The sequence below is a fragment of the Leucopleurus acutus genome, assembly GCF_964270905.1.
Source record: "Leucopleurus acutus genome assembly, chromosome: 4".
NCBI lineage: Eukaryota > Metazoa > Chordata > Mammalia > Artiodactyla > Delphinidae > Leucopleurus > Leucopleurus acutus.
The window spans coordinates 38302115-38328685 of NC_139146.1; the positions used below are offsets into that span (position 1 = coordinate 38302115).

The following is a 26571-nucleotide window of genomic DNA, read 5'->3' on the forward strand; positions in this document are numbered from 1 at the left end:
GCTACTTTATATTTCACTATTGAAGAGTGTATTTGCTACTCAAATGCTTTTTCTTTTCTCTGTGTGTTGGTGAGATAAAATACTGTCCTGTAGTTCCATTAATGAGTGATTTTACAACATTTATAACATTGGCTTTGAACTGAATATTGTATCAATGCCTCTCTCACTTTTCTTTTTTATTTCTTTCTTTCTTTTTTGCTCCCAAATAAGGGTATATGACCTCTATCACTTTTGAGCCACTGGCTGTGTCTGAAATAAATTTAAATCTAAAATAGTAGGAGAATAATCTTAAATTTATTTCTTATCATTTCTAGGCCTGGGGCCTAAAGCTTGTCATTCGTTAAGGAAATAATCTATAGGATGGCAAATTCCACCATTTTTTGTGATGTTTTGTGTTGCCGTGTTCTGCCACTAGAGGACAGTATCATCCCTCAATTCATGTCTTTTGCACTAAAAATTGCATCGTTTGGATGAGTGGGAAATCAGGGAACAGGAAGAGTTTGCAGAAAAAATTTTAGATACTAGCATATATAGTAAAACCATGGAAACATTGCCATAGTTGACAAAACTTGAGTTCTGGTCCAGGCTAGGACCGCTTGCTCTGTGACCTTGAGTGAGCCCCTTCTCTTGCCAGGCTTCTTGGCATAAAATGAGGGGGTAAAACCAGACTAACTCTAAACTCTTTGACATCTAAATTCGAATAAAATCAAACTAGTAGAAAGGTCTTTTGATAGCATTATGTAGAATTCTATCTTGCTTCTTTTCAACCAAGCTCATGTTTCTGGATATCCGAGTTTAGCCATCTATGCGTAACTCCTTCTTCTTCTCGTGGATAGTTTATTGTATTTCATTATAAATTCATTCTTGTATATGATATGCTTTTTACCTCAAAGGAAACTGGTTTAGAGTTAGTGCTTGGTTCACATGGAAGGCAAAGAGAAACTCATTTTAGGCTCACTTATTCTCAGCATTAAGAAGCTAAGACACACCATTTTTGAATATTACAGCTATCTTTACCTGAAGAGACAATTTCTTCTGCAACTGTGGTTAATGCTAATTAATGGTTCATCATAAACAACTTACACTATATACATACTTTGCCTCCAAATAAACTTTTACCCATTTTTAGGAGTGAAAAAAAAAAAGAAAAATACCAAGCTTCAGGGAAGATAAATTCTTGAAATCTGACAGTTTCCAGATAATGTCAGAATATGATTGCAAGAAAAATAATATGAAATGTACATTAACATAAATCTACAACTGCTCAACTTGATGAAAAATATCACCATAAAATTCTGCCATTACTGAACCACGCAATATGTTTTTCTCTATGACATTTTGTGAGAATGAATAAATTATCTGAAAATGCGTTTGCATCAAAAATACAGAATTTTATAATAAACACATAAATCATTCAAGCATTTTCCAGCAAGATGCCTGATCCAAAAAATGGGGGTATTCATATTACTTTTCCCCTTTTCATCTCCTTTCTCTGTACAGTACCTTAGAGCTCTGGGTGGTAATACAAAACCATCAATTATGGAAGTGCAGGAAAAGAAGACATAAAGAAATAACTCTTATTGAAGAAGTTTTCCATGCAACCTACAAGCTCAACTCCTGTGAGTCTTGCTTTCACTGAGGTCATCTCTGCAGTTATGATTTCAGTTTACATTGGGGTCTACTTTTAAAGAAGTTATATTTTATAGCTATGCTACTTGGATATCAGCCAACAACCCTTATTAAATTGACAGCACTAACTTAGCTCTGAAAGATGCGTCTTTCTTGCACTCCCGGAGGAATTTCTTTGCTCTTTTTTTATTTTGGGTAATTAATTTCACATAAAAAAAGCGTGATCGCCTTTTTGCTTAGGTTACTGGGAAGCTTAGAGAAAAACTAGCAGTTTAATTGTAATAGAATGTAGTGATGTGTGCCCGAGCAGCCTGAATTGTATCTTTGCCTTAGTCTTACAGTCTATCTAGATACTTCCTACGATTTAAAAAATTTTTCTTCCATTTTACCATGCAAGTTTTTGTTGACTACTCCAAATATTTGTAAGCTGAGGCAAAGTGTAGATGAATATATGGATGAATAGTTGTGATGTTGGGATTTATAATAAGAAATATATATTTGGTCTTCGTCCCTGTGTCTGGCACAGAGCTCCTAAATCCCTTGGAATTTCATAGTGATGAGAGCTATCAAGGTGTCTTTTGTTATGTTAAGGAGGTGACTTACTTTTGGACTCCATCTAATGATGGGGACTGTTTGTCAGTGGTGGTTAGCCGAAGACCACAGGATCAAAGGGTTAAAAGAACTTACAGTCCCCTACGTCTACCCTCCCTTGCCCCCCCCCCGCCCCCGCCACTGTCCCAGGGAGAGGAGAGTGGCTTGAGATTGAGTTCAGTCCACAATGGCTAATGATTTAATCAACCATGCCTATGTAATGAAGCCTCTATAAAACCCCAAAAGTTTGGAGTTTGAGAGATTCAGGAAGCATGGAAGATCCCTGCCCTTTCCTCATACCTCCCCTTATACGTCTCTTCCATCTGACTGTTCCCGAGTTATATCCTTTCACAATAAACTGGTAATTTAATAAGTAAAATGTTTCTCTGAGTTCTGTGAGCCACTCTAACAAATTAATTGAACCTAAGGAGGGAGTGGTTGGAACCTCCCATCTATAGAAACACAGGTGACAATCTGGGCTTGTGACTGGCATCTGAAGTGGTGGTGAGGTACGGTCTGGTAGCACTGAGTCCTTAACTTGTAGAATTTGGTGCTGTCTCTGGGTGGATAGTGTGAGAATTGGGTTGAATTGTAGGATACCCAGCTGGTATCCAGAGAATTGCTTGATGGTGCGTGGGTGGAAACTGTCCCCCTGCATATGTTGGAATTGGAATTAGAACCATCCTGATAGTGACACAGACATATTAATATATGTAGAATAGTGGTCAAAGAAGATTCTGCAATCAAAGAAATGAAGGTGCATGTCTATAGTGAACTATTAAAAAAAGAGGGGAATTGTGAAATCCATTTCTTGTCTGCTTTCTCCCCAGGACTCATTTCTCAATAAATTGCCTATAAAGCTTCTATTAGGACCTAAGACATTTATATATCAAATGATTATGATCTTGTCTGGGATGCCTCTGTGCTCTGCTCCTTTTCTCTGTCAAGAGGCATGAAAAAACTTCCTCTACATAATTCATGTGGTCTTCTAAGGATTAAAATACATCAGTTAATGGAGAAAAGCTCTGAATCAAGTGCTGTGTGCATGGAAGGCATTTCCGTGTTTAAGGACTAAAGAGGCACTGATAGGAAATCTCCCCTATTTTGAGGGGTTTAGGAGTGGTCTAGAGGGAAGATAGACAGGGATCTGTCAGGCTGTGAAGGATGGAGAGGAGAGATGGAATAGGGAACAGCTCTTGTTTCCTGCCTCTGCTAATTCAATTGAATTGATGAGTCAGAAAAGCCCTGCCCACTTCCCATTTCAAGAGGAGGAAAGTAAGACTTGGAAAGGTTAGGTGCATTACTTAAGGTAACACAGCCAGGGAGTAGTAGAGCCTGGGCTTGGGCTCCTCTCATTGCTCCTTCCACCTTGCTTCCCTTTGTGCATATCTTCCCTTTGTGCCTCCAGGTCCACTGTTCACCTTGTCCGCCCTGCTCCACCCCACTCTCCATCCTGGGAGACCAACCAGCACATGCAGGCTACCTTGCCCCATGGTTTCAGGTTGGGTTCAGCCATTAGGAAGTCCGAACAGGAGATCAGAGGAAGGTTGGAGAGGGAGGTTGGGGCATGTATTCCCTTGAGTCCCACCCTGGGAGGTCCACATGGGCTGGTGGTGTTTCCTCAACCAATGGTCACTGCTCCTCTCAAGGTGGTGAGCTCCTTCTGGTTTTCTGTAGCTGTCCCCTCATCCTTTTGGGCTTAGGGGTGGTGACAGCACCACTGCTGTTGGCCCCAGTTTCTGCATCACCCCTCATTCTTCTCCTACACCTCACACACCTTAGTCAATAGTTCCTTTGTAAATAAACCTCCTTAAATTATCCTAATTTGGGTGTGTGCCATCTGTTTCCCGTTAGGACCCTAACTATTACACTTTCCCGTTAAAGAAAATGTGATGTTAATAATATGTTATAGAATATAGCATCAGACACATAAAAGTTGATTTCGATGTTTCAGTTACTGGGAAATGTAAATCATGGGATTGTCATCTTTTCTAACTGAACATTGTAAGAGAATATGGGGACATTGGGGGAAGTGGTGAGAGAAGCTATAATGTATAGGATCCAATTAAATTTCTTTGGCTGTCCTCCATTTGTGCTTCTAGCACTACTGAAATTGATTATTTCCTTTCAGGTTCTTACCTGTATCTTTATCTCCAAATTGAGTTGCTTTGCCTGAAGCTTTAAAATCTATTTTCATGTTAATTAATCAGCATTTTAAAATTAGATTTCTATCTTGCAATTTTACAGAGGGGTATGCTTAGAGAAATAACTTAGTTATGTATCTGATGCAACCCATATGTTTCAAAACAATCTCTTTCCCAAATTGCACAACATGGAATATGACTTTTCACGATCAATTTCTTCATTAATAAGGTAAGGTGATAAAAAGGCATAAGACGTGGAGACTCTTTCCAAAATTAGTTATTTCATGAAGGTTAAGTCAATAGATAACCTTGTTGAAGCAATCTGTGACCACAGACAAAAATGTAAGAGGATCTTGGAAGCAAAGAAAGATGCAAATATACTTATATTTCAAACTTTGTGATTTGACTTTACCTTTAACATGTTGGCTTCTGATATCCCTGGAAATGGGTTGTTCCACCTGTAGAAGACAACATGGCACCATTATTTCTTAAATTGTGACTGTATCATCTCATGACCTGCCACTCAGTATATAACTGTAATCTGATGATTCCCAAGGATAAAGGCATAAGTCCCTGGACTCATCATTCTTATAGATCACCCTATGAGTATGGGAGGCAATCAGTCAATATGTGTAAATACGTGTAAATACATGTACCACTGTGCCAGCAATGAGGCTAGTGGCCTCAGGTGGTAATTTGGCATAAAAATACTTGGTTTGAGATCCAATTGAGATCCAATCCAATCTTATTGCTGTGAAACTTTGGAAAAGCATTTACCATATTATGAGTCTTAGATTTTTCATCTTTTTAATAGGGAAAATATTTAGTCAATCATGTCATTGAATTAATGTGAAGATCAACATACATGATCAAGTCCATGAAAGCGATGGAGCAGGCAGTTCAGAGTGTGGCCTCGTGTGGATGCCCGTGTTGGGATTTCACCTCCATCATGTGCTGGCTATGAGAACATGGCCAGTCATTTAAACTTCTAAGCCTCAGTTTCCTCATCTGTGAAGAGGAGGTAACAAAAGAACTGATACATCACAAGGGTGGCAGGACTACATGAGACAGGCAATGTGCCTAGAACGGGAAATGACACAAATGAAGCTGAATAATTCTTAGCTGTCATTATTAATAGTATTAAAGGTGTTGCTGAACTATTAAGGGATGGCTGTACAATTATTAGGCATGAGAGTGAAGAAGATGATAGAGACATCCTAATGATGCCCAATGCCTTTGAAAGCCTTTAAGTCTAGATCAGTATTGGGGTCTACGATGGTTAGTTTTATGTGTCAAATTGACAGGTTCACAGGGTATCCAGATATTTGATTAAACATTATTTCTGTGTGTCTGTGAAAGTGATTCCAGATGAGATTAGAATTTGGATCCGTAGACTGAGTAAGGCATATTGTCCTCCCCAATGCCAGTGGGCATCATTCAGTCCACTGAGGGCCTGAATAGAATAAAAAGGCAGGGGAAAGGAGAATTTGATCTCTCTGCCTGACTGTTGACCAGGGACGAAGGTCTTCTCCTGCCCTCGATGACTGAGCTTTACATCATTGGTTCTCTTGGTGCTCAGGCCTTTGGACTCAGGCTGGAACTTATGCCACTGACTTTCCTGGGTCTCCAGCTTTCTGATGGCAGATTGTGGGACTAAGCCTCCATAATCACTAATTTATTTATATGTATGTGTATATGTCTATGGCTATATATGTCTATATGTTTCTGTCTTTCTATTGTATCTATCCTATCATCTATCTATCTATCACCTATCCGTCTATCTATCTATCTAACTATCTATCATCTACCGCCTATGTTTCTAGAGAACCCTGACTAATAGAGAGTCTCAGTGTTACACTTTATTGGTGCCAAATTGAGTTGGCCAAGGTGAATGGGGAGGAAGGGTCACTGAACGCCCTGTTACCTCATGTCTTAATGTTCAACGTCCACCTCTTCCTCTGTGGAACATTGAAACACCTTATTTATGCTTGGAAAGTGGTGGCTCTTCTGCTGGCCAAGTTAGTCAAGGCTTGAGCGTGGTTTGGGTTTGCTGTTGTTATGGCTTCCTTCGTCACACCATCAGCTTCCAATTCCGCCAGGGTATGGAGGCTGGTGTGCTGGGTTTTTATTTTATTTTTTTATAGTAGCTTTTTTTTTTAACATCTTTATTGGAGTTTTGCAAAGTTCTTGTTGCATCCTCAGCTTTCAGCCTTCCCTGTGCACCTGCCCTGCAGAGTGGGTCTCTCCCAATGCCCTTGCCCACCTGCCATTGCTAGCCTGGAGCAGGAGAGGTTCTCCATTGTCTCTGTCTCAGCTGGGCCGTGCGTGATTAGGGTATTAGGGATGGGGCTTCCTTAGTGTTTCTGTTCTTTTCCCTTTTGGTGGCCAATGTCCACTTTCCCTTTTGAACATTTGGATCCATTTGGATCTTTCGCATGAGAGAGTTTCTTTGCATTGCATCTTCCCCAGGGGGAGGTACCCTCTGATGATATTAGCATAGGATCCTGGGCCTAGAAATATTTCCTGCCCCTCCCCCAGCGCTACTCCCATTTTTCTATCAAATAAATATTTACTAGTGCCTACTTTATACCTGTATCAATGCTGGATTATGAGGGAACAAAGAGGAATAAGAACTTGGATGGTGAAGGAAGACTCAGACATGCACGCAGTTCTGAGTTTACAACATATTATAACACACGTTTAATTATAACAGAAGTTTTTCAGCCTTAGCATCATTGAGAGTTGGGGTCGGATGATTCTCTGCTGTGAGGGCTGCCCTGTGCTTTTGCATTATACTGAGCGGCATCCCTGCCCTCCACCCAGTACGTGTCAGTAGCACTCCCCAAGTCCTGACAACCAAAAGTGTCTCCAGGCATTGTAAATGACCACTAGGGGTCAAAATGGTCTCGGATCAGAACTACTGATTACAGTGCAATATGTTACTGATGTCAAAGGCTGCTTTGCATTGCTTCCTCCAGAAGGCTTCTTAAAAGCCTCTGGCTGGACTAAGTGATGCAGCTCCCTGCTCTTTGCATCCTGTGTCACTTCTGTCTTAATGCTTTGTATTACATCAATACTGTCTGTTTGGATTGCATCCTGTGTCACTTCTGTCTTAATGCTTTGTATTACATCAATACTGTCTGTTTGGGCCAATGCCTCCTCCATTAGACTGTGGGCATTGGCTAATTTTTTTTACCCCCATTTTTGAGCATAGTGCTTTGTACACAGCAAGCGCTCAATAAATGAAAAGTTGGACAGTGGTCTAGTGGTTTAAGACAGTTGTAACCAGTCTAAGGAGTCACCGTAAGAACTGGCCCCTGTAAGGATTGTTGAAGATCCATTTCACAGAGAGTTTATTCTCAACATAAATGTGCAAAATGAATTAGAATTAACTCCTGAGAATGAGGTTATAATAAAAAGAATCTGCTTACCATAAAAACTTGATTATTCAAACATTGATTATAAAAGCAAAATTCCTTTTTTATCTGAATCAAGGCCAAGTCCTTATATAATTAATTTATAAGACAACTTCCCTCCTGGCCAAAATTGTGCTCAATCTCCCATATCCTTTTTCTCACAAGATTTCACTTGACTTAATATGTTGAGATTATAGTTCCACTTGCAAAGTGACCTAACTAAAAGAAGAAATTTATAACAGAAAGCTACAAAGATAATATGAAAGGATATAAAGTAATACAAATGGAGACAAATTCTGGCATAGTTGTTTTAAAAAAATTAAATAAGAATTATTATTTTTTTAAAAAGCATTCTTCTCATGAAGGTTTACTTACATGGAAAGGGGGATTATCAGTGATTTTTAGGGAAAGAAAAACTTAACTTTCTAGGTCAGAATTTTCTATTCTTTATAACCAGATAAGAACTTGTGTCTTTAGCCTCTGGCCCAATGACTCTAAAATTCCTATTGTTCCCTGAATATGCTTCATGCTTTAGTGATGAGAGCCCTGAAGTGTCCTCCTCCCTGTCAAACAGCCCCCTGTGGGGCTGCCCCAGTTTTACATCTTGGGAATAGTAGCAAATATTCACGTGACAACTTTGAGGAACAGACTGGAATAAGGGTTCCATGTGAATAGAAATCAAACTGGGAAAGAAGACTGTGTCTTCTTTCATAAAGCTATGAGTTTTTATAGCTGAGACAGTAAAGGCTCAGAGAAGGTAAGTATTGGAGCCATTAAAATAGGGATTATAACGTTTCTCTTGCAAGGTCAGTTTAAGGATTAAATGTCATTCATTCATTCATTCATTGCCATCTATCCTCCGAAAGACCTTCCATGAGTGCCCTGCTTTCATTATTTTTTCAAAGCACTCATCACTTGACATATTGTCTTTGTATCTATTATTTATCTATTTATTTATCACAGGCCTCCTCCCACTAGATGTAAGTTTCACGAGAGCAGGGCCTTGGTGGTTTACTGATGCCTATAATTTTGTCTGGTCCATGGCAGGCACCCAACACATATGTCTTGAGTGAATTTGTTGAGTGAATGATTCAAGTGTTTAGCTTGGTGTCTGTGTAAAGAGGAAGTGTTCAGTATTTTATCCCTCATCTTGCTCTCCCATTCTCTATTGGTTGTGTTCTGTGTAAATGACATTATTTGGTAAAATTTGTAGTTTCCTTTTCTTGTCAATATTTAACAGAAACCCTCAAGTTAAGTAGGTAAACTATTTGAACAGATAATGCACAAGGAAGATGTGTTATAAATATTCAAAAGCATGTTCACACTCACTAATAAATGTGCTACAGATTTAAAAAAAGAACAGTGAAATCTCTTTTTTGTTTTTTTAAATTATGATTAAAAATGTAATATCCAGTTTTGGTGAGAATTCTATGAGGTGGAAATTCCAACATAAGGCTTCCGGGAGGGTAAATTGAAATGATTTTTCAGGAAGAAATTTAACAATATGTACTAAAACCATTTAAAATGTTTTCACTCAGTGGTTAAGTAAAATAATTAAAAATCTTATAATGGGGAGTGATGTATCTGTAAAGATTATGCTTATTAATGCTTGTTTTGTCACATGAGAGATTGTTTTATGACTGAAAGTTAATGTGAAAAGGAAAGAAAACTGGTGTATGTTATATAATAAGGACTCCCTTGCGCAAAACATATCAGCATAGAAAACATTGACATGAAATGTACCCAAAATGTTATGACTAATAGCCCTGCACCCCCAGGGATGATTAATTTGTATTTTATGCATTTATGCATTAAGAAAATTAAACATTAGCAAAAGTGTTATTACAAATAAAATTCTATATGTGTTTAGAGTATTTACATTTACAAGATATTTTCATAAGATTATCTTTTGTGGTCTCAACAGCTTTTTGAAGTAAGCATGGCAGATTTTTATTCTTATTTTTTAGATGGGTTTACAAAGAGGCAGGCTCAGAGAGGTTGTTTGACTTACTGTCATCCCTTGGTATCTGTAGGGGATTGGTTTCAGGAATCCCCATGAATATAAAAATCTGTGGATGCTCAAGTCCTTTATATGAAATAGCATAGTATTTGGAAATAACCTACACACATACTCCTGTATACAGCTGACCCACGAATAACACGAGTTTGAACTGTGTGGGTCCACTTACACTTGGATTTTTTTTACTAAGTACATACTATGGTACTACTCAATCCTTGGTTGGTTGAATCATCTTCAGATTACTTATAATACCGAATACAATGTAAATGCTATGTAAATAGTTGTAAATACAATGTATATACTACGTAAATACTTGCTGGCGTGTGGCAAATTCAAGTTTTCCTTTTTGGAACTTTGTGGAATTTTTGTTTTTTAAATCCTTGGTTGAATCTGCAGATGGGGAACTGGCAGATATGGAAGGCTGACTGTACTTATTACCACATAATTAGCAGTTGGAATCTTTGGGCCTAAAATCTGGGCAAAATGATGTTATTATCAACAAGCTTTGAGTTTAAATTCTGCTTCCGGAGAACAGGATGAGCATTAGATGAGGTGCAGGGGAAAGCCTGATGCCTGGCTCACAGAAAATCTTCAACAAATGTTCTTCTCCCTTCTAGGCTTACTCTACAGGATGATGACCCCACCAGTCTAATCCCCCTGCACCTCACTGAGCTTGACCTGCTCATCACCTAACAAGATGCCGTGGGAATGAGAGATGGGGAAGCTCTAGGCTGCTAGGATGTGCTCTCCATATGTTTGGTTCATATGGTCAAGCCTTTACTCACTTCTTCCAGCCTCATCCGGGTTTGCCTGTCTGTGGGGATAGAGGTCTTGGCATCTAAGGAAAGGGGTGTGTCCATCACACCCTTGAAATAACGTGTATCTGTGAGAAGAGAAAAAATTTAAGGTCATACTTTACATGGCTCAGCATATTATAATTTATAAACTATTTGCCTATCTACAAACTCATTGAATCATCACAATATAGGTATGAGGCAAGTAATTCTACTTCCACTTAACGGATGAAGAGACTGAGGTTCAAAGAGGAGAAGTCACTCCTCTTGGTCCATACACGTAAATGTCAAAGTCTGGACCTGAACATTCTTCATTCTCTTATCCACTTGGAGAATCCTACTCATCTGTCAAGGCTTGGGCTGTGTCATGCCCTTCGAAAATCTTCCTAGACACCTGCACACCACCCCTGGCTCTCTTTTCCATGTCATATACTTAACATATGCTTAATTATATACTTAACATAATTATATACATTATCTACTTAACTTATTCTATCATACTTATCTGTTTATCTGTCTTTCTGCCATTAGATTGTGACCTTCCTGAGAACATGGATTATGCTTTGTTTATCTTTATGTCACTTGATCAATCTTAATGTGATAACTGGCACACAGTACATACTCAGTAAATGCTTGCTGAGTAAATGAAGAAAGGAATATCATTATTATTTACAAGGTGATTCTCCCCAGTAGAGTCATTTTAGTAGATCAGGCTCTCAGAAATCACAAATGCTTTCTCTTTTCCCTTACAGCAGTGTGCTTTACCTAATGTTCAGAGAACTTGCTGGAGCTGCCCAAAGCACCCCAGTTAGAAAGAGGCAACGGTGGATTTGTAATAAGCTCTTCTTTCTCTTAAAAAGCTTGGCTTTGCTGCCATGCCCTAGTTGCACACATATGCTGGTTACTGGCAAAACAGATCAGCCATATTAAAAAGTCTTCCCTTTTACTGTAATCTCCTCTATGCAAACTTTGTCTTAACAGGGATGTTGCCCACATTCCTGCTGGTCAATGTTCTGTCATGCTCATCAGTTGTTTCTAGGACTCAAGATGAGCATCATGATAATAATAACCAATAGTCACAGAGCTCTGACTCTGTGTTAAGTCCTCTGGTGAGAACTCAGCATGCATCATACATGTGATCTTCAAAAAACACGCTGGGGGTAAGTTCTCTTATTATGAACCCTGTTTTCTGATAGAGAAAATGATTTTTAGATGCTTGCTCAAGGTCACACAGCTAATAAGACATAGAGGCATGATTTTAAACTAGAGCTGTTTAATTCAGAACCTGCAGCTTTAGTTGCTATGCATTATTGCAGCACAGACATGCATTTTTAGATTTCAGCCCCCAAATGTTACCTGCATATTCAGATTCCTTTATAGGCCTGGCTGGTAAAATTTTCACTGATTGCTGTTCTTCTACCATGTGAAACTCAAGGTCTTCATAGTCCTCGTCTGTGTGGCCTTTTGCTCCATCGAGGACTGCTGCTAATTTCCTTCCCTAAGGAGGGAACGTTTGAGTGAGTCAAGGAAAGGTACAATAATGACAAAGATTATAGACTACCATGCTAGCTAGGGGAGTAATACAGATTCTCTTAGCTTGGAGTTAAAGATTTGAGAGTCTGGGATCTGAGGCAGTTAAATTCTTGTAGTAGGCAGAATTCTAATGCTATCCCTAGAATGACATCAGCGTTATGATGGTGTGAGACACTCCCTTTGTCTCTCCCCTTCAATCTACAACTAGTAAAACATCCATAACTCAACAAAGGTTCCTCTGCCCAAGACACCAGGACTCCAGAGAGATCCACATGTTTGTACATCTGAAGGTAGGTAGATCGGAATACATAGAGAGAGTATAATCAGGGGAACAGTAGAGGTGGTGCCCATAATCCTGACCCCCAGAAAACCTGGTGGCAGCAGCAGAGGTGGTACACGACTCTTATTTCCTGGCTGCAGTGGTGCCCATGGCCACAAGGAACTGGGCAGCAGCAGCAGCAGCAGCAGGACATGCAAACGCCAGGTGTGTGTGTGATTCTGGCACCCCCTGCCCATGGCTCCCTATCCCTTGCTACAGTAGCATTGCTGATAACTCAAGCAACACTGGACATGAAGATGCCAGTAGCAGCAGTGACATTGACATCAGCAAGGCACCAGTGATCCCAGAGGCATAAGCTGCAATGACAAGGGCACCAGTGAAATCTCTGGTAGAGGCAGTGGAGGGTGGAAACTGCTGATTCTCAAATAGGCAGCTCAGATAAGAAAAAACAAAAACGTGCTATAGCAGCACCTACTGAAAAACAAAAGAAAGGTCTCTAATTACCCATCTGTGGAACTGTTAGAATCAAAGTAATCAAAGCTTTACCTAAACAAGAGAGGTGTTTACTATTTCAAATGCACTGGTAGAGGAACAACTCATCAAGCACCATGAAAAACCGTGGTAACACAGTATCACAAAATGAATATGACAATTATCCAGAAACCAAATTTAAGTCACAGGAGACTGTGATCTAACTGGTAGAGTTAAAAATAGCTGTCATGAGGAAACTCAACAAGCCATAAAAAAACTCAGAAAGCAATTCAATGAGCTCAGGAATAAAACCAATGACAGAAGGAATACTTTACCAAAGAGACTAAAACTCTAAAAAATAATCAAACAGAAATTCTGGAGCTTGAGAACTCAGTAAATGAGATGAAGAATACATTAGAAAGCACTGGGAATAGAGCAGATAATGTGGAAGAGAGAATCAGTGAGCTCAAAGATAGAAATTTAAAAATGATTCAGGTAGAAGAGGAGAGAGAACTAAGATTTTTTTAAAAAATGAAGAAATTCTATAAGAATTATCTGATTGCATTAGAAAAAAGCACCATAAGATAGGGGGTATACCGGAAAAGGAAGAGAGGGAGAAGGGAGTAGAGAGCTTATTTAAAAAAATAATAGCTGAGAACTACCCAAACCTGAGGAAGGAACTGGATATACAAGTCCACGAAGCTAATAGAACACCTAATTATCTTAATGCAAAAAGACCTTCTCCAAGACACATTATATTAAAACTGTCAAAAGTCAATGATAAAGAAAGAGTAATAAAGGCACTCAGGGAAAAAAAAGACAGTAACCTACAAAGATACTCCCATTAGGCTATCAGCAGACTTCTCAGCAGAAACTCTGTAGGCCATGAGAGAAAGGAATGACATACTCAAAATACTGAAAGATAAAAACTGTGAGCCAAGAATACTCTATCCAGCAAAGTTATCTTTCAGATATAAAGGAGAAATAAAGGCTTTCCTAGACAATAAAACCTGAGGGAGTTCATGACCACTAGACCTGCCTTACAAGAAATGTTGAAAGGAGCTCTTCTACTTGAAACAAAAAGGTAAAAGTATACAAAACTTTGAGTAATGTGATAAATAGAATCAGAAAATTGCAACTCTATATCAGAATAGGTTGTTAAACACTTAATTATAGCATAAAGATTAAAGGAAAAAACATTAAAAATAACTATAGCTACTTAAATTTGGTAATGAACTCACAACATAAAAAGGGAAGTTTTTGTGGCAACAAAAATATGAGGGGGAGAAGAAAAGGATACAACCTGTATAGACAAATGAACATAAGACTAAACAACATGCTACTGAACAAATATTGGGTTAATGGAAAAATTCAAAGGAGAAATAAAAAAAAAAAAACACATGAGGACAAATAAAAATGAAAATATGACATACCAAAACCTATGTATGCAGCCAAGCAGTACTAAGAGGGAAGGTAGCAATACAGGCCTACCTCAAGAAATAAGAAAAATCTTGAATAAATAATATAACCTTATACATAAAATAGCTAGAAAAAGAAGAGAAAACAAAGCCCAAAGTCAGTAGAAGGAAGAAAATACTAAAAATTAAAGCAGAAGTAAATGAAATAGAGAAAAAAAGACAACAGAAAAAGATGAATGAAACTAAGACCTGCTTCTTTGAAAAGATAAATGAAATGGGCAAACCTTTAGCTAGATATACTAAGAAAAAATGAGAAGGCTTAAATAAATAAAATCTGAAACAAAAGAGAAGTTACAACAAATACCACAGAAATACAAAAGATTATAAGAGACTACTATGAATAGCTATATGCCAACAAATTGGATAACCAAAATGAAATGGATATAAATTCTTAGAATTATATAACCTTCCAAGATTGAATCATGAAGAACCAGATTTTCTGAATAGACTGATCCCTAGTAAGCAGATTGAAGCAGTAATCAAAAACATTTCAAAAACAAAAGTCCAGGAGACATTCAAGATGGAGGAGGAGTAAGACATGGGGATCAGCTTCCTCCCCACAAATGCATCAGAAATACATCTATATGTGGAAAAACTCCTACAGAAAACCTACTGAACACTGACAGAAGACCTCAGACTTCCCCCCCAAAAAATATATTTTTTCCTTTTCCTCTTTTTGTGAGTGTGTATGTGTATGCTTCTTTGTGTGATTTTGTCTGTATAGCTTTGCTTTTACCATTTGTCCTAGAGTTCTGTTTGTCATTTTTTTTTTTTTTAGTATAGTTTTTAGCACTTATTACTATTGATAGATATATTTTTGGGTTTGGTTGCACTTTCTTTCTTTTTTTATTACTTTTAAATTTTTTAAATTTTTAATAATTTAAAAAATTCTTTATTTTAATAACTTTATTGTATTTTATTATATTTTCTTTCTTTCTTTCTCTTTCTTTCTTTCTTCCTTCCTTCCTTTCCTTCTTTCTTTCTTTTTCTTTCTTTCTTTCTTTCTTTCTTTCTTTCTTTCTTTCTTTCTTTCTTTCTTTCTTTCTTTCTTCCTTCCTTCCTTCCTTCCTTCCTTCCTCCCTCCCTCCCTCCCCCTTTCTTTCTTCTTTCTTTCTTTCTTTCTTTCTTCCTTCCTTTCTTTCTTTCTTTCTTTCTTTCTTTCTTTCTTTCTTTCTTTCTTTCTTTCTTTCTTTCTTTCTTTCTTTCTTTCTTTCTTTCTTTCTTTCTTTCTCCCTTTTCTTCTGAGCCATGTGGCTGACAGGGTCTTGATGCTCTGGCCAGGTGTCAGGCCTGAGCCTCTGAGGTGGGAGAGCTGAGTTCAGGACATTGTTCCACCAGAGACCTCACGGCTCCATGTAATATCAAATGGCAAAAGCGCTCCCAGAGATCTCCATCTCAACACTAAGACCCAACTCCACTCAACGAGCAGCAAGTTACAGTGCTGGACAGCCTATGCCAAAAAAACTAGCAAGACAGGAACACAACCCCACCCATTAGTAGAGAGGCTGCCTAAAATCATATTAAGGTCACAGACACCCCAAAACACACCACCAGACGGGGTCCTGCCCACCAGAAAGATGAGATCCAGACTCATCCACCAGAACACAGGCACCAGTCCCCACCACCAGGAAGCCTACACAACCCACTGAACCAACCTCAGCCACTGGGGGCAGACACCAAAAACAACGGGAACTACAAAACTGCAGCCTGTGTAAAGGAGACCCCAAACACAGTAAGTTAAGCAAAATGAGAAGACAGAGAAATACACAGCAGATGAAGGAGCAAGGTAAAAACTCACCAGACCAAACAAATGAAGAGGAAATAGGCAGTCTATCTGACAAAGAGTACAGAGTAATGATAGTAAAGATGATCCAAAATCTTGAAAATAGAATGGAGAAAATACAAGAAACATTTACCAAGGACCTAGAAGAACTAAAGAGCAAACAAAAAATGATGAACAACACATAAATGAAATTAAAAATTCTCTAGATGGAATCAACAGCAGAATACCTGAGGCAGAAGAATGGATAAGAGACCTGGAAGATAAAATAGTGGAAACGACTGCCACAGAGCAGAATAAAGAAAAAAAGAATGAAAAGAATTGAGGACAGTATCAGAGACCTCTGGGACAACATTAAACACACCAACATTCGAATTATAGGGGTCCCAGAAGAAGAAGAGAAAAAGAAAGGGTCTGAGAAAATATTTGAAGAGATTATAGTTGAAAACTTCCCTAATATGGGAAAGGAAATAGTCAAAAGTCCAGGAAGCACAGGGAGTCCCATACAGGATAAATCCAAGGAGAAACATGCCAAGACACATATTAATCAAACTATCAAAAATTAAATACAAAGAAAAATATTAAAAGCAGAAAGGGAAAAGCAACAAATAACATACAAGGGAATCCCCATAAGGTTAAGAGCTGATCATTCAGCAGAAACTCTGCAAGCCAGAAGGGAGTGGCAGGACATATTTAAAGTGATGAAAGGGAAAAACCTACAACCAAGATTACTCTACCCAGCAAGGATCTCACTCAAATTTGATGGAGATATTAAAACCTTTACAGACAAGCAAAAGTTAAGAGAATTCAGCACCACAAAACCAGCTTTATAACAAATGCTAAAGGAACTTCTCTAGGCAAAAAACACAAGAGAAGGAAAAGACCTACAATAAGAAAACCAAAAAAGTTAAGAAAATGGTAATAGGAACATACATACTGATAACTACCTTAAATGTAAATGGATTAAATGCTCCAACCAAAAGACACAGACTGGCTGAATGGATATAAAAACAAGACCCGTATATATGCTGTCTACAAGAGACACACTTCAGGCCTAGGGACACATACAGACTGAAAGTGAGGGGAAGGAAAAAGTTATTCCATGCAAATGGAAATCAAAAGAAAACTGGAGTAGCAATTTTCATATCAGACAAAACTGACTTTAAAATAAAGACTATTACAAGGGACAAAGAAAGCCACTACATAATGATCAAGGGATCAATCCAAGAAGACAATATAACAATTGTAAATATTTATGAACCCAACATAGGTGCACCTCAATATGTAAGGCAAATGCTAACAGCCATACAAGGGGAAATCGACAGTAACACAATCATAGTAGGGGACTTTAACATGCCACTTTCACCAATGGACACATCACCCAAAATGAAAGTATATAAGGAAACACAAGCTTTAAATGATACATTAAACAAGATGGACTTAATTGATATTTATAGGACATTCCATCCAAAAATAACAGAATACACTTTCTTCTCAGGTGCTCATGGAACATTCTCCAGGATAGATCATATCTTGTGTCACAAATCAAGCCTTGGTAAATTTAAGACAATTGAAATCATGTCAAGCATCTTTTCTGACCACAACGCTATGAGAGTAGATATCAATTACAGGAAAAAATCTGTAGGAAAACTACTAAATAACCAAGATATCACTGAAGAAATCAAAGAAGAAATAAAAAAATACCTAGAAACAAAAGACAATGAAAACACGATGACCGAAAACCTATGGGATGCAGCAAATGCAGTTCTAAGAGGGAAGTTTATAGCAATACTATCCTACCTTAAGAAGCAACAAACATCTCAAATGAACAACCTAACCTTACACCAAAAGCAATTAGACAAAGTAGAACAAAAAACCCTCCAAAGTTAGCAGAAGGAAAGACATCATAAAAATCAGATCAGAAATAAATGAAAAAGAAATGAAGGAAACAATAGCAAAGATCAATAAAACTAAAAGCTGTTTCTTTGGGAAGATAAACATAATTGATAAACCACTAGCCAGACTTATCAAGAAAAATGGGAGAAGACACAAATCAATAGATTTAGAAATGAAAAGGAGATGTAACAACTGACACTGCAGAAATACAAAGGATCATGAGAGATTACAACAAGGAACTATATGCTAATAAAATGGACAACCTGGAAGAAATGGACAAATTCTTAGAAAAGCACAACCTTCTAGGGCTGAAGCAGGAAGATATAGAGAATATAAACAGACCAATCACAAGCACTGAAATTGAGACTGTGATTAAAAATCTTCTGACAAACAAAAGCCCAGGACCAAATGGCTTCACAGGCAAATTCTGTCAAACATTTAGAGAAGAGCTAACACTTATCCTTCTCAAACTCTTCCAAAATATAGCACAGGGAAGAACAGTATCAAACTATTTCTATGAGGCCACCATCACCCGGATACCAAAACCAGACAAAGATGTCACAAAGAAAGAAAACTACAGGCCAATACCACTGATGAACATAGATACAAAAATCTGTAACAGAATACTAGCAAACAGAATCCAGCAACACATTAAAAGGATCATACACCATGATGAAGTGGGGTTTATCCCAGGAATGCAAGGATCCTTCAATATATGCAAATCAATCAATGTGCTATACCATATTAACAAATTGAAGGAGAAAAATCACATGATCATCTCAATAGATGCAGAAAAAGCTTTCAACAAAATTTAACACTGATTTATGATAAAAACTCTCCAGAAAGTTGGTATAGAGGGATGTTACCTCAACATAGTAAAGGCCATATATGACAAACCCACAGCCAACATCATTCTCAATGGTGAAAAACTGAAACCATTTCCTCTAAGATCAGGAACAAGACAAGGTTGTTCACTCTCACCGCTATTATTCAACATTGTTTTGGAAGTTTTAGCCACAGCAATCAGAGAAGAAAAAGAAATAAAAGGAATCCAAACTGAAAAGAAGTAAATCTGTCACTGTTTGCAGATGACATGATATTATACATAGAGAATCCTAAAGATGCTACCGGAAAACTACTAGAGCTAATCAATGAATTTGGTAAAGTAGCAGGATAAAAATTAATGCACAGAAATCTCTTGCATTCCTATACACCAATGATGAAAAATCTGAAAGAGAAAGGAAACACTCCCATTTACCATTGCAACAAAAAGAAAAAAATAGCTAGGAATAAATCTACCTAAGGAGACAAAGACCTGTATGCAGAAAACTATAAGACACTGATGAAAGAAATTAAAGACGATACAAACAGATGGAGAGATATACCATGTTCTTGGATTGGAAGAATCAACATTGTGAAAATGACTATAATACCCAAAGCAATCTACAGATTCAATGCAATCCCTGTCAAACTACTAATGGCAATTTTCACAGAACTAGAACGAAAATTTTCACAATTTGTATGGAAACACAAGGACCTCAAATAGCCAAAGCAATCTTGAGAAAGAAAAACGGAACTGGAGGAATCAGGCTCCCAGACTTCAGACTATACTACAAAGTTACAGTAATCAAGACTTATGGTATTGGCACAGAAACACAAATATAGATCAAAGGAACAGGATAGAAAACCCAGAGATAAACCCTGACACATATGGTCACCTTATTTCTGATAAAGGAGGCAAGAATATACAATGGAAAAAAGACAGGTTTTTCAATAAGTGGTGCCGGGAAAAGTGGACATCTACTTGTAAAAGAATGACATTAGAACACTCCCTAACACCATACAGAAAAGTAAACTCAAAATGGATTCAAGACCTAAATATAAGGCCAGACACTATAAAACTCTTAGAGTAAAACATAGGCAGAACACTCTATGACATAAATCACAGCAAGATCCTTTTTGACCCGCCTCCTAGAGAAATAGAAATAAAACTGAAAGTAAACAAATGGGACCTAATGAAACTTAAAAGCTTTTGCACAGCAAAGGAAACCATAAAAAGACGAAAAGACAACCCTCAGAATGGGAGAAAATATTTGCAAATGAAGCAACTGACAAAGGATTAATCTCCAAAATTTACAAGCAGCTCGTGCAGCTCAATATCAAAAAAAACAAACAACCCAATCCGAAAATGGGCAGAAGACCTAAATAGACATTTCTCCAAAGAAGATACACAGATTGCCAGCAAACACATGAAAGGATGCTCAACATCACTAATCATTCGAGAAGTCAAAACTACAAGTATCACCTCACACCAGTCAGAATGGCATCATGAAAATATGTACAAACAATAAATTCTGGAGAGAGTGTGGAGAAAAGGGAACCCCCTTGCACTGTTGGTGGGAATTTAAATTGATACAACCACTATGGATTACAGTATGGAGGTTCCTTACAAAACTAAAAACAGAACTACCATATGACCCAGCAATGCCACTACTGGGCATATACCCTGAGAAAACCATACTTGAAAAAGAGTCATGTACCACAATGTTCATTGCAGCTCTATTTACAATAGCCAGGACATGGAAGCAACCTACGTGTCTATCAACAGGTGAGTGAATAAAGAAGATATGGCACATATATACAATGGAATATTGCTCAGCCATAAAAAGAAATGAAATTGAGTTATTTGTAGTGAGGTGGATGGACCTCGAGTCTGTCATACAGAGTGAAGGTAAGTCAGAAAGAGAAAACAAATACCGTATGCTAACACATATATATGAAATCTAAAAAAAAGTAAAATGTTCTGAAGAACGTAGGGGCAGGACAGGAATAAAGATACAGATGTAGAGAATGGACTTGAGGACATGTGGAGGGGGAAGGGTAAGCTGGGATGAAGTGAGAGAGTGGCATGGACATATATACACTACCAAATGTAAAATAGATAGCTAGTGGGAAGCAGCCACGGTGCTTTGTGTCCACCTAGAGGGGTGGGATAGGGAGTTTCGGAGGAAGACGCAAGAGAGAGGAGATGTGGGGATATATGTATATGTATAGCTGATTCACTTTGTTATAAAGCAGAAACTAACACACCATTGTAAAGCAATTATACTCCAATAAAGATATTAAAGAAAAAATGAGCGAATCAAATACAACAATACATTAGGATCATACACCACGATCAAATGAGATTTATTCCAAGGATGCAAGGATAGTTCAATCTGCAAATCAATCAACACGATACACCACATTAACCAAACAAAGGATAAAAAATCACATATTGACTTCAATAGATGCATAAAAGTATTTGACAAGTTTCAACATCTGTTTATGATAAAAACTGAATAAAATGAGTATAGGAGGCATATACCTTAACATAATAAAGGCCATATATGACAAACCCACAGTTAACATCATACTCAACCAGAAGTGTCTTAACTGAGATCATGAATGTAAAATTTTTAGCAAAATACCTGATGGTCAGCACTCACTAAGTACTAGTTGTAAATATTATTATGACTGCTACTGTAATAACAACTACTATTAAAAAAAGCTTGAGATAAGAGAAGGTCACCAGTCATGGTTTGTTCTCCTCGCTTTAAAGTTTTTCTAACATTTGTTAAGTACTTTATATGTGTTAGGTGCTCTATTTCATTGTATAAGCAGAAATATCTATGAGGTGATTTTACTATAGTGTAGGAACCTGGAATTAGATAGGCTTGAGTTTAAATTCTAGGTCGGCATTATTCTCATTCTGAAATATATTTAGACAAGTGCTTTAGTAGTCCCAAGCTTCCAAGTGTATGTCTTTTTTTTAATCATCACTCTATCAAAGCAGTTTGGTAAAAGTAAAGACTAGTTACAGGATGAGTCTGCTTTCCAGGTAAGCAATAGCATGGGGGGACCTCACCAGGCCCCTATCTGGAGGACATTTTGGGCTCCACTTTGGCTCAAGGCAACTCTGCTCATTCAATGGAGAGGTATAGAATGCAATTTAGTAAATCTGTGTTCTTCATGGGACAGCATGAAGAAGGAGATGGACCCACTGAAGACAAGAATTTTGACTTTCAATGTGCCAGCCCTTGATTTTCCCTAGTGCTTCCTATGGAAAGCAAGGCTTGAGTCTTACATGAACAGAGGAATTAGGGAAGTTTTGAAGGGCCCGTTCATCAAACGTAAGGAGTTCAGGTGCAGGAGACCAGGGAGCGACATAGTGATTTAAGAGCAGGAACAGGTTAGAAGGGGAGAGCTTGGTGACCCAAAGGGAAAAGATTACATCACTGAACACAAAGTTGGAGTAGAAACATTTGCATATTTGCACTCATGCTGTGCCCCCAGCAACAGGTCATTATAGCCCTGAAACCCTGCCTACTTGGTCAGGTCTCAGGAGGTAAGCAGGGATCAGACTGGGAGTTCTTGGATGGGAAACCAGGTGAGATTGGTCTGCTTAGTGTTAGCATGGATCCAAGATGGAGTCATCCTATCCTAGATCTAAACTTTGAGTCCACTTTATGACCTTGGGGAGGTTACTTAACCTCCCTTACTTCAGTCTGTAAATTGGAGAAGGCTAAAGTTACCTTATTTGGTTGCAGTCAGAGATTAATTGAGCAAATTGTATATAAAGGTTCTACTTTGGTGCCTGCCCATGACAGGAGCTCAGGACATGTTAGATCCCTTCTCTCTAGTTGACCTGCTGAGTATCAGCGGAGCTGAGTGCCCATGGCAAAGCAAAGATGCTGGGAGGTGCACTCCAGGAGTTTTCACAATTGACCTGGCAAAGTGAGTGAGGTGACTGGGCTGTTCTCCTCCAGAACTGCACACAGAAGTGAGCTCTGAGTTGAAGCACCAGTATTTGACTCCTTTGGGATTTGACAGATAGACATTTTTGCAAGGACATCATTTTTATACTATTATGGCAACCAAGACTCCTCAGAGCATAGTCTCTTTGGGAAAGCCTTGGACCTGCTGGAAGAACTGGAGATGTGAGACAGAGCCCATCTTTAGTCCCGTCACCTTGCTAGACTTCATGGGCTCAGGGCACAAAGGGACGCCAGCAGGAACAGCAACCACCGCTCCAGGTCTGAAGAGAATCTACATCAGACCCTCAGAAACTTGTCCCCAGGACCAAATATAAATATTTTGGTTTATTTTTTTCCAGAAAGAGAAAGGGACAGAGTTTTATTTTAAATATAATGCATTACACCTATTTATCTGTTAACCTATCTAGTATCTGTCTACTGTCACTATCAGGGTTCTTACTAAAAGCTCAGTATATATAAGCCTTATACTTTATAAAATATTTTGTGACTGATTGATTCATCGTGTGTATGTGTGTGTGAGTGTGTGTCCTGGGATGAAGAGCCATAGCTTTAATTTATTTTTTTTAAACTTATTTATTTATTTATTTTTATTTTTGGCTGTATTGGGTCTTTGTTGCTGCGTGCGGGCTTTCTCTAGTTGAGGTGAGCAGGGGCTACTCTTTGTTGTCATGCGTGGGCTTATTGCAGTGGCTTCTCTTGTTGCGGAGCATGGGCTCTAGGCATGTGGGCTTCAGTAGTTGTGGCACATGGGCTCAGTAGTTGTGGCGCACAGGCTTAGTTGCTCCAAGGCCTGTGGGATCTTCCCAAACCAGGGCTCGAACCCATGTCCCTTGCATTGGCAGGCGGATTCTTAACCACTGTGCCACCAGGGAAATCCAAATTCTTAAAGAAGTCTTTCAAATAGTAAAGAACCAATGATTTTACAGGTAAATCCTGTCTATCTATCTATCTATCTATCATCTATTTATCATCTATCTATCTCTATCATTTCTACCTATCCCATTTATCATCTATAGATAGATTAGTTAAAAGTATTCAAATTATGTAAATTATAATTAATAATATAATATATTATAATTATATATATAATTATATATATTATAAAATTATAATATAATAATATATAATATAACGATTAAATTATTTATAGTATTAGATATCTGATTTCATGTTATAAATTTAAAATTTTCTTGTCATTAAACTTCTTTGTAAATATTATTAATGACTTCATAATATGAATATATCATAATACACTCAATGATTCTTCTATTATTGAATATTTAGCATGATCCTAGTGTGTTGCCATTTAAAATATATTATAAAATATAAATGAGTATTTAAATATTAATCCAAATTTTAGCTTAACTCTTTAATTTAAATTCCCAACCATAGAATTATGGGGCCTAAGAAAATGGACACTTTTATATTTGTTAGTTAATATTATGAAATTGCTTTCCAAAGAGTTTCTTGCAATTTAAAATTTCACCATGAGTTTTAGGAAGTGATTTTCTCATCACACACTTGCCAGCACCATGTGTTGGTATTTTCACCTTATTCAATCTTCACAATGGCCATTGTGAGTTAATTTTTGTCTTTATTGTATAGTTGAGGAATGGAAATGTAATGTTTTTCCCTTTCTCTATATTAATGCCTCAATATTTATTTATTTTTCCAGTTTTACTGAGAAATAATTGACATACATCACTGTATAAGTTTAAGACATACAGCATGATGATTTGATTTACATATATTGTAGGAATACAGTTTTCTACCCAAGAACTGAAATGCAGTTTTCTCTGCCAGGGATTTATGCCATTTGGAAAAGTTTAATTGTTTTAAATTCACTGAGTACCTTGATAAAAGCCACTTACTTTGTAAATATCAAACACTGACAAAATAGGTAAGGAAAGCAGCTGACTTACTCCGTCAGGAAGAGGCTCATTAATAGTCTGGTACTGGCCTGCCAACAAAAAGAGACCAAAATGTTATTGCAAAACATTGGGAAGACTGGGCCCTTGTTTTTCTCCAGAAATCTTGTGCTCGTTTCAATTAATTTTTCTTGACTGTAATTGCTCAAAATGAAGTGCACATTTCCATGCTTCTCATTCTATCAGCTGCTCTTACATAACAGGGGCAATGGAAAAGGAGGAAAGAGAATCAATTCCCGACTAAGAAGCCTTTCCACAGCAAGCTAGCCTTCTCGTTGAAAGAGAAACAATGTTAGAAGGAACGCTGCCCCCCAATGAGTAGCACCCAAAGTGATGACTCAGCAGCAACTCAGCCAATGACCACATGTGTTTTCCCCTTGCCCTCTGGAACACATTGCATTTGCAATAATCTGTCCACACATTGTCTTCTTGAACAGACTCTACATATTTTAAGAGTAGGGGCCATATCTACTTATTCATCTATCCCTGGCTTGAGGTGCAGGGCCCTCTTGACCAAATCAGTTCTTTTTTTTTTTTTTGCGGTACACGGGCCTCTCACTGTTGTGGCCACTCCCGTTGCGGAGCACAGGCTCCGGACGCGCAGGCTCAGCGGCCATGGCCCACGGGCCCAGCAGCTCCGCGGCATGTGGGATCTTCCCGGACTGGAGCACGAACCCGTGTCCGCTGCATCGGCAGGCGGACTCTCAACCACTGCGCCACCAGGGAAGCCCCAAATGAGTTCTTGATAGGAGTTTGATGAATAAATGTTCAGCAGATGTTTCTTGACACTCAACTTCCTCCCTTGGACTTGTTCTATGAAAGATTGCCAGAAGGTCATCTAGTGTACTCAGTGCTCGATGTTTTACATTTTACCCTCAGATTATGCAAAACCACCAAAGAATTGCTCACATGACCTGCAGGTTTTTTTGCTTCCTCATACACTTCATTTTCCTAAATTGCAGTATAATTTCACGCTGTTAGTCTGAATTTGGGAACATTGTAGGCAGAAAATGTTCTTATCATGTTCTCTTTATTAGCACATATATGAGAAGTTTCTAGTAGGTCTCAGGACCAGAAGATGCACACTTCTTTGCTTTGATTTAATGGAAAACATCAATCTTAAAAGAGATCACATTTCCCTTCCTCCTTTAGCTGTTAAGACTCTCAGGGCAAATCTCTAGCCTGCGTCCAAATAGTGCAGAGGACCATGGTATGATGTGTATTTCTACCTTTTGGTCTGGCTTCATCATGTTCTTAAATTTTGTCCTTTCACCCTGAATTCTCTTCCCATACCAAAATACAAAATTAATAGCTGTGAATTTGTGCCAGCATGCCAAAGTCTTCTGTAGGGTGTAATGTATAAATTAATGAAACTTTGGCTCAGTGGAAACACAGTTCTATGGAATTTTCCTAGGACCAGTGCATGGGGGAAATGTTAAGCCAGAGCTAATCTCCTTGAGATAATGAGCCAGGAGGAGGAGAATCCTGTCTGCACCTGCCACCAGTTACAGTCTATTCTGGTGGTAGGACCAGCAGCAAACACTACCCCGGGGCACTAATAACATCTCCCTGTCCCAGCACAATTACACCCATAGTGAGATCCCTGGCAGAGAAACCTACAGGTTTTCCAGCCCTTTAGCAATTTGTACTCTCTCATGAATTGAGTTAAATTAATAATGTCACCCATTAAACACCAGCTGGTCTGGCAGGCACAAATGAACACAGACTTACTGGGGATCCGCTCTGGCACTTGTGATCTAGGAGAGCAGCTCCACTGTCTAATTCAGGGTTCAA

At 38.2% G+C, this 26571-nt stretch overlaps 1 protein-coding gene across 1 annotated transcript in view; it reads right to left on the bottom strand.

Annotated features, from left to right (window-relative positions):
• Positions 1–26571, bottom strand: part of CLNK (cytokine dependent hematopoietic cell linker) — a gene marked incomplete at both ends in the record, with an annotated part of 105721 nt that overhangs the window by 57268 nt on the left and 21882 nt on the right. The window contains 4 exons of the mRNA XM_082838133.1: positions 4777–4822; positions 10586–10683; positions 11951–12092; positions 24772–24809. Coding sequence (XP_082694259.1) covers positions 4777–4822; positions 10586–10683; positions 11951–12092; positions 24772–24809 — 324 coding nt within the window. The remainder of the gene's footprint in view (positions 1–4776; positions 4823–10585; positions 10684–11950; positions 12093–24771; positions 24810–26571) is intronic.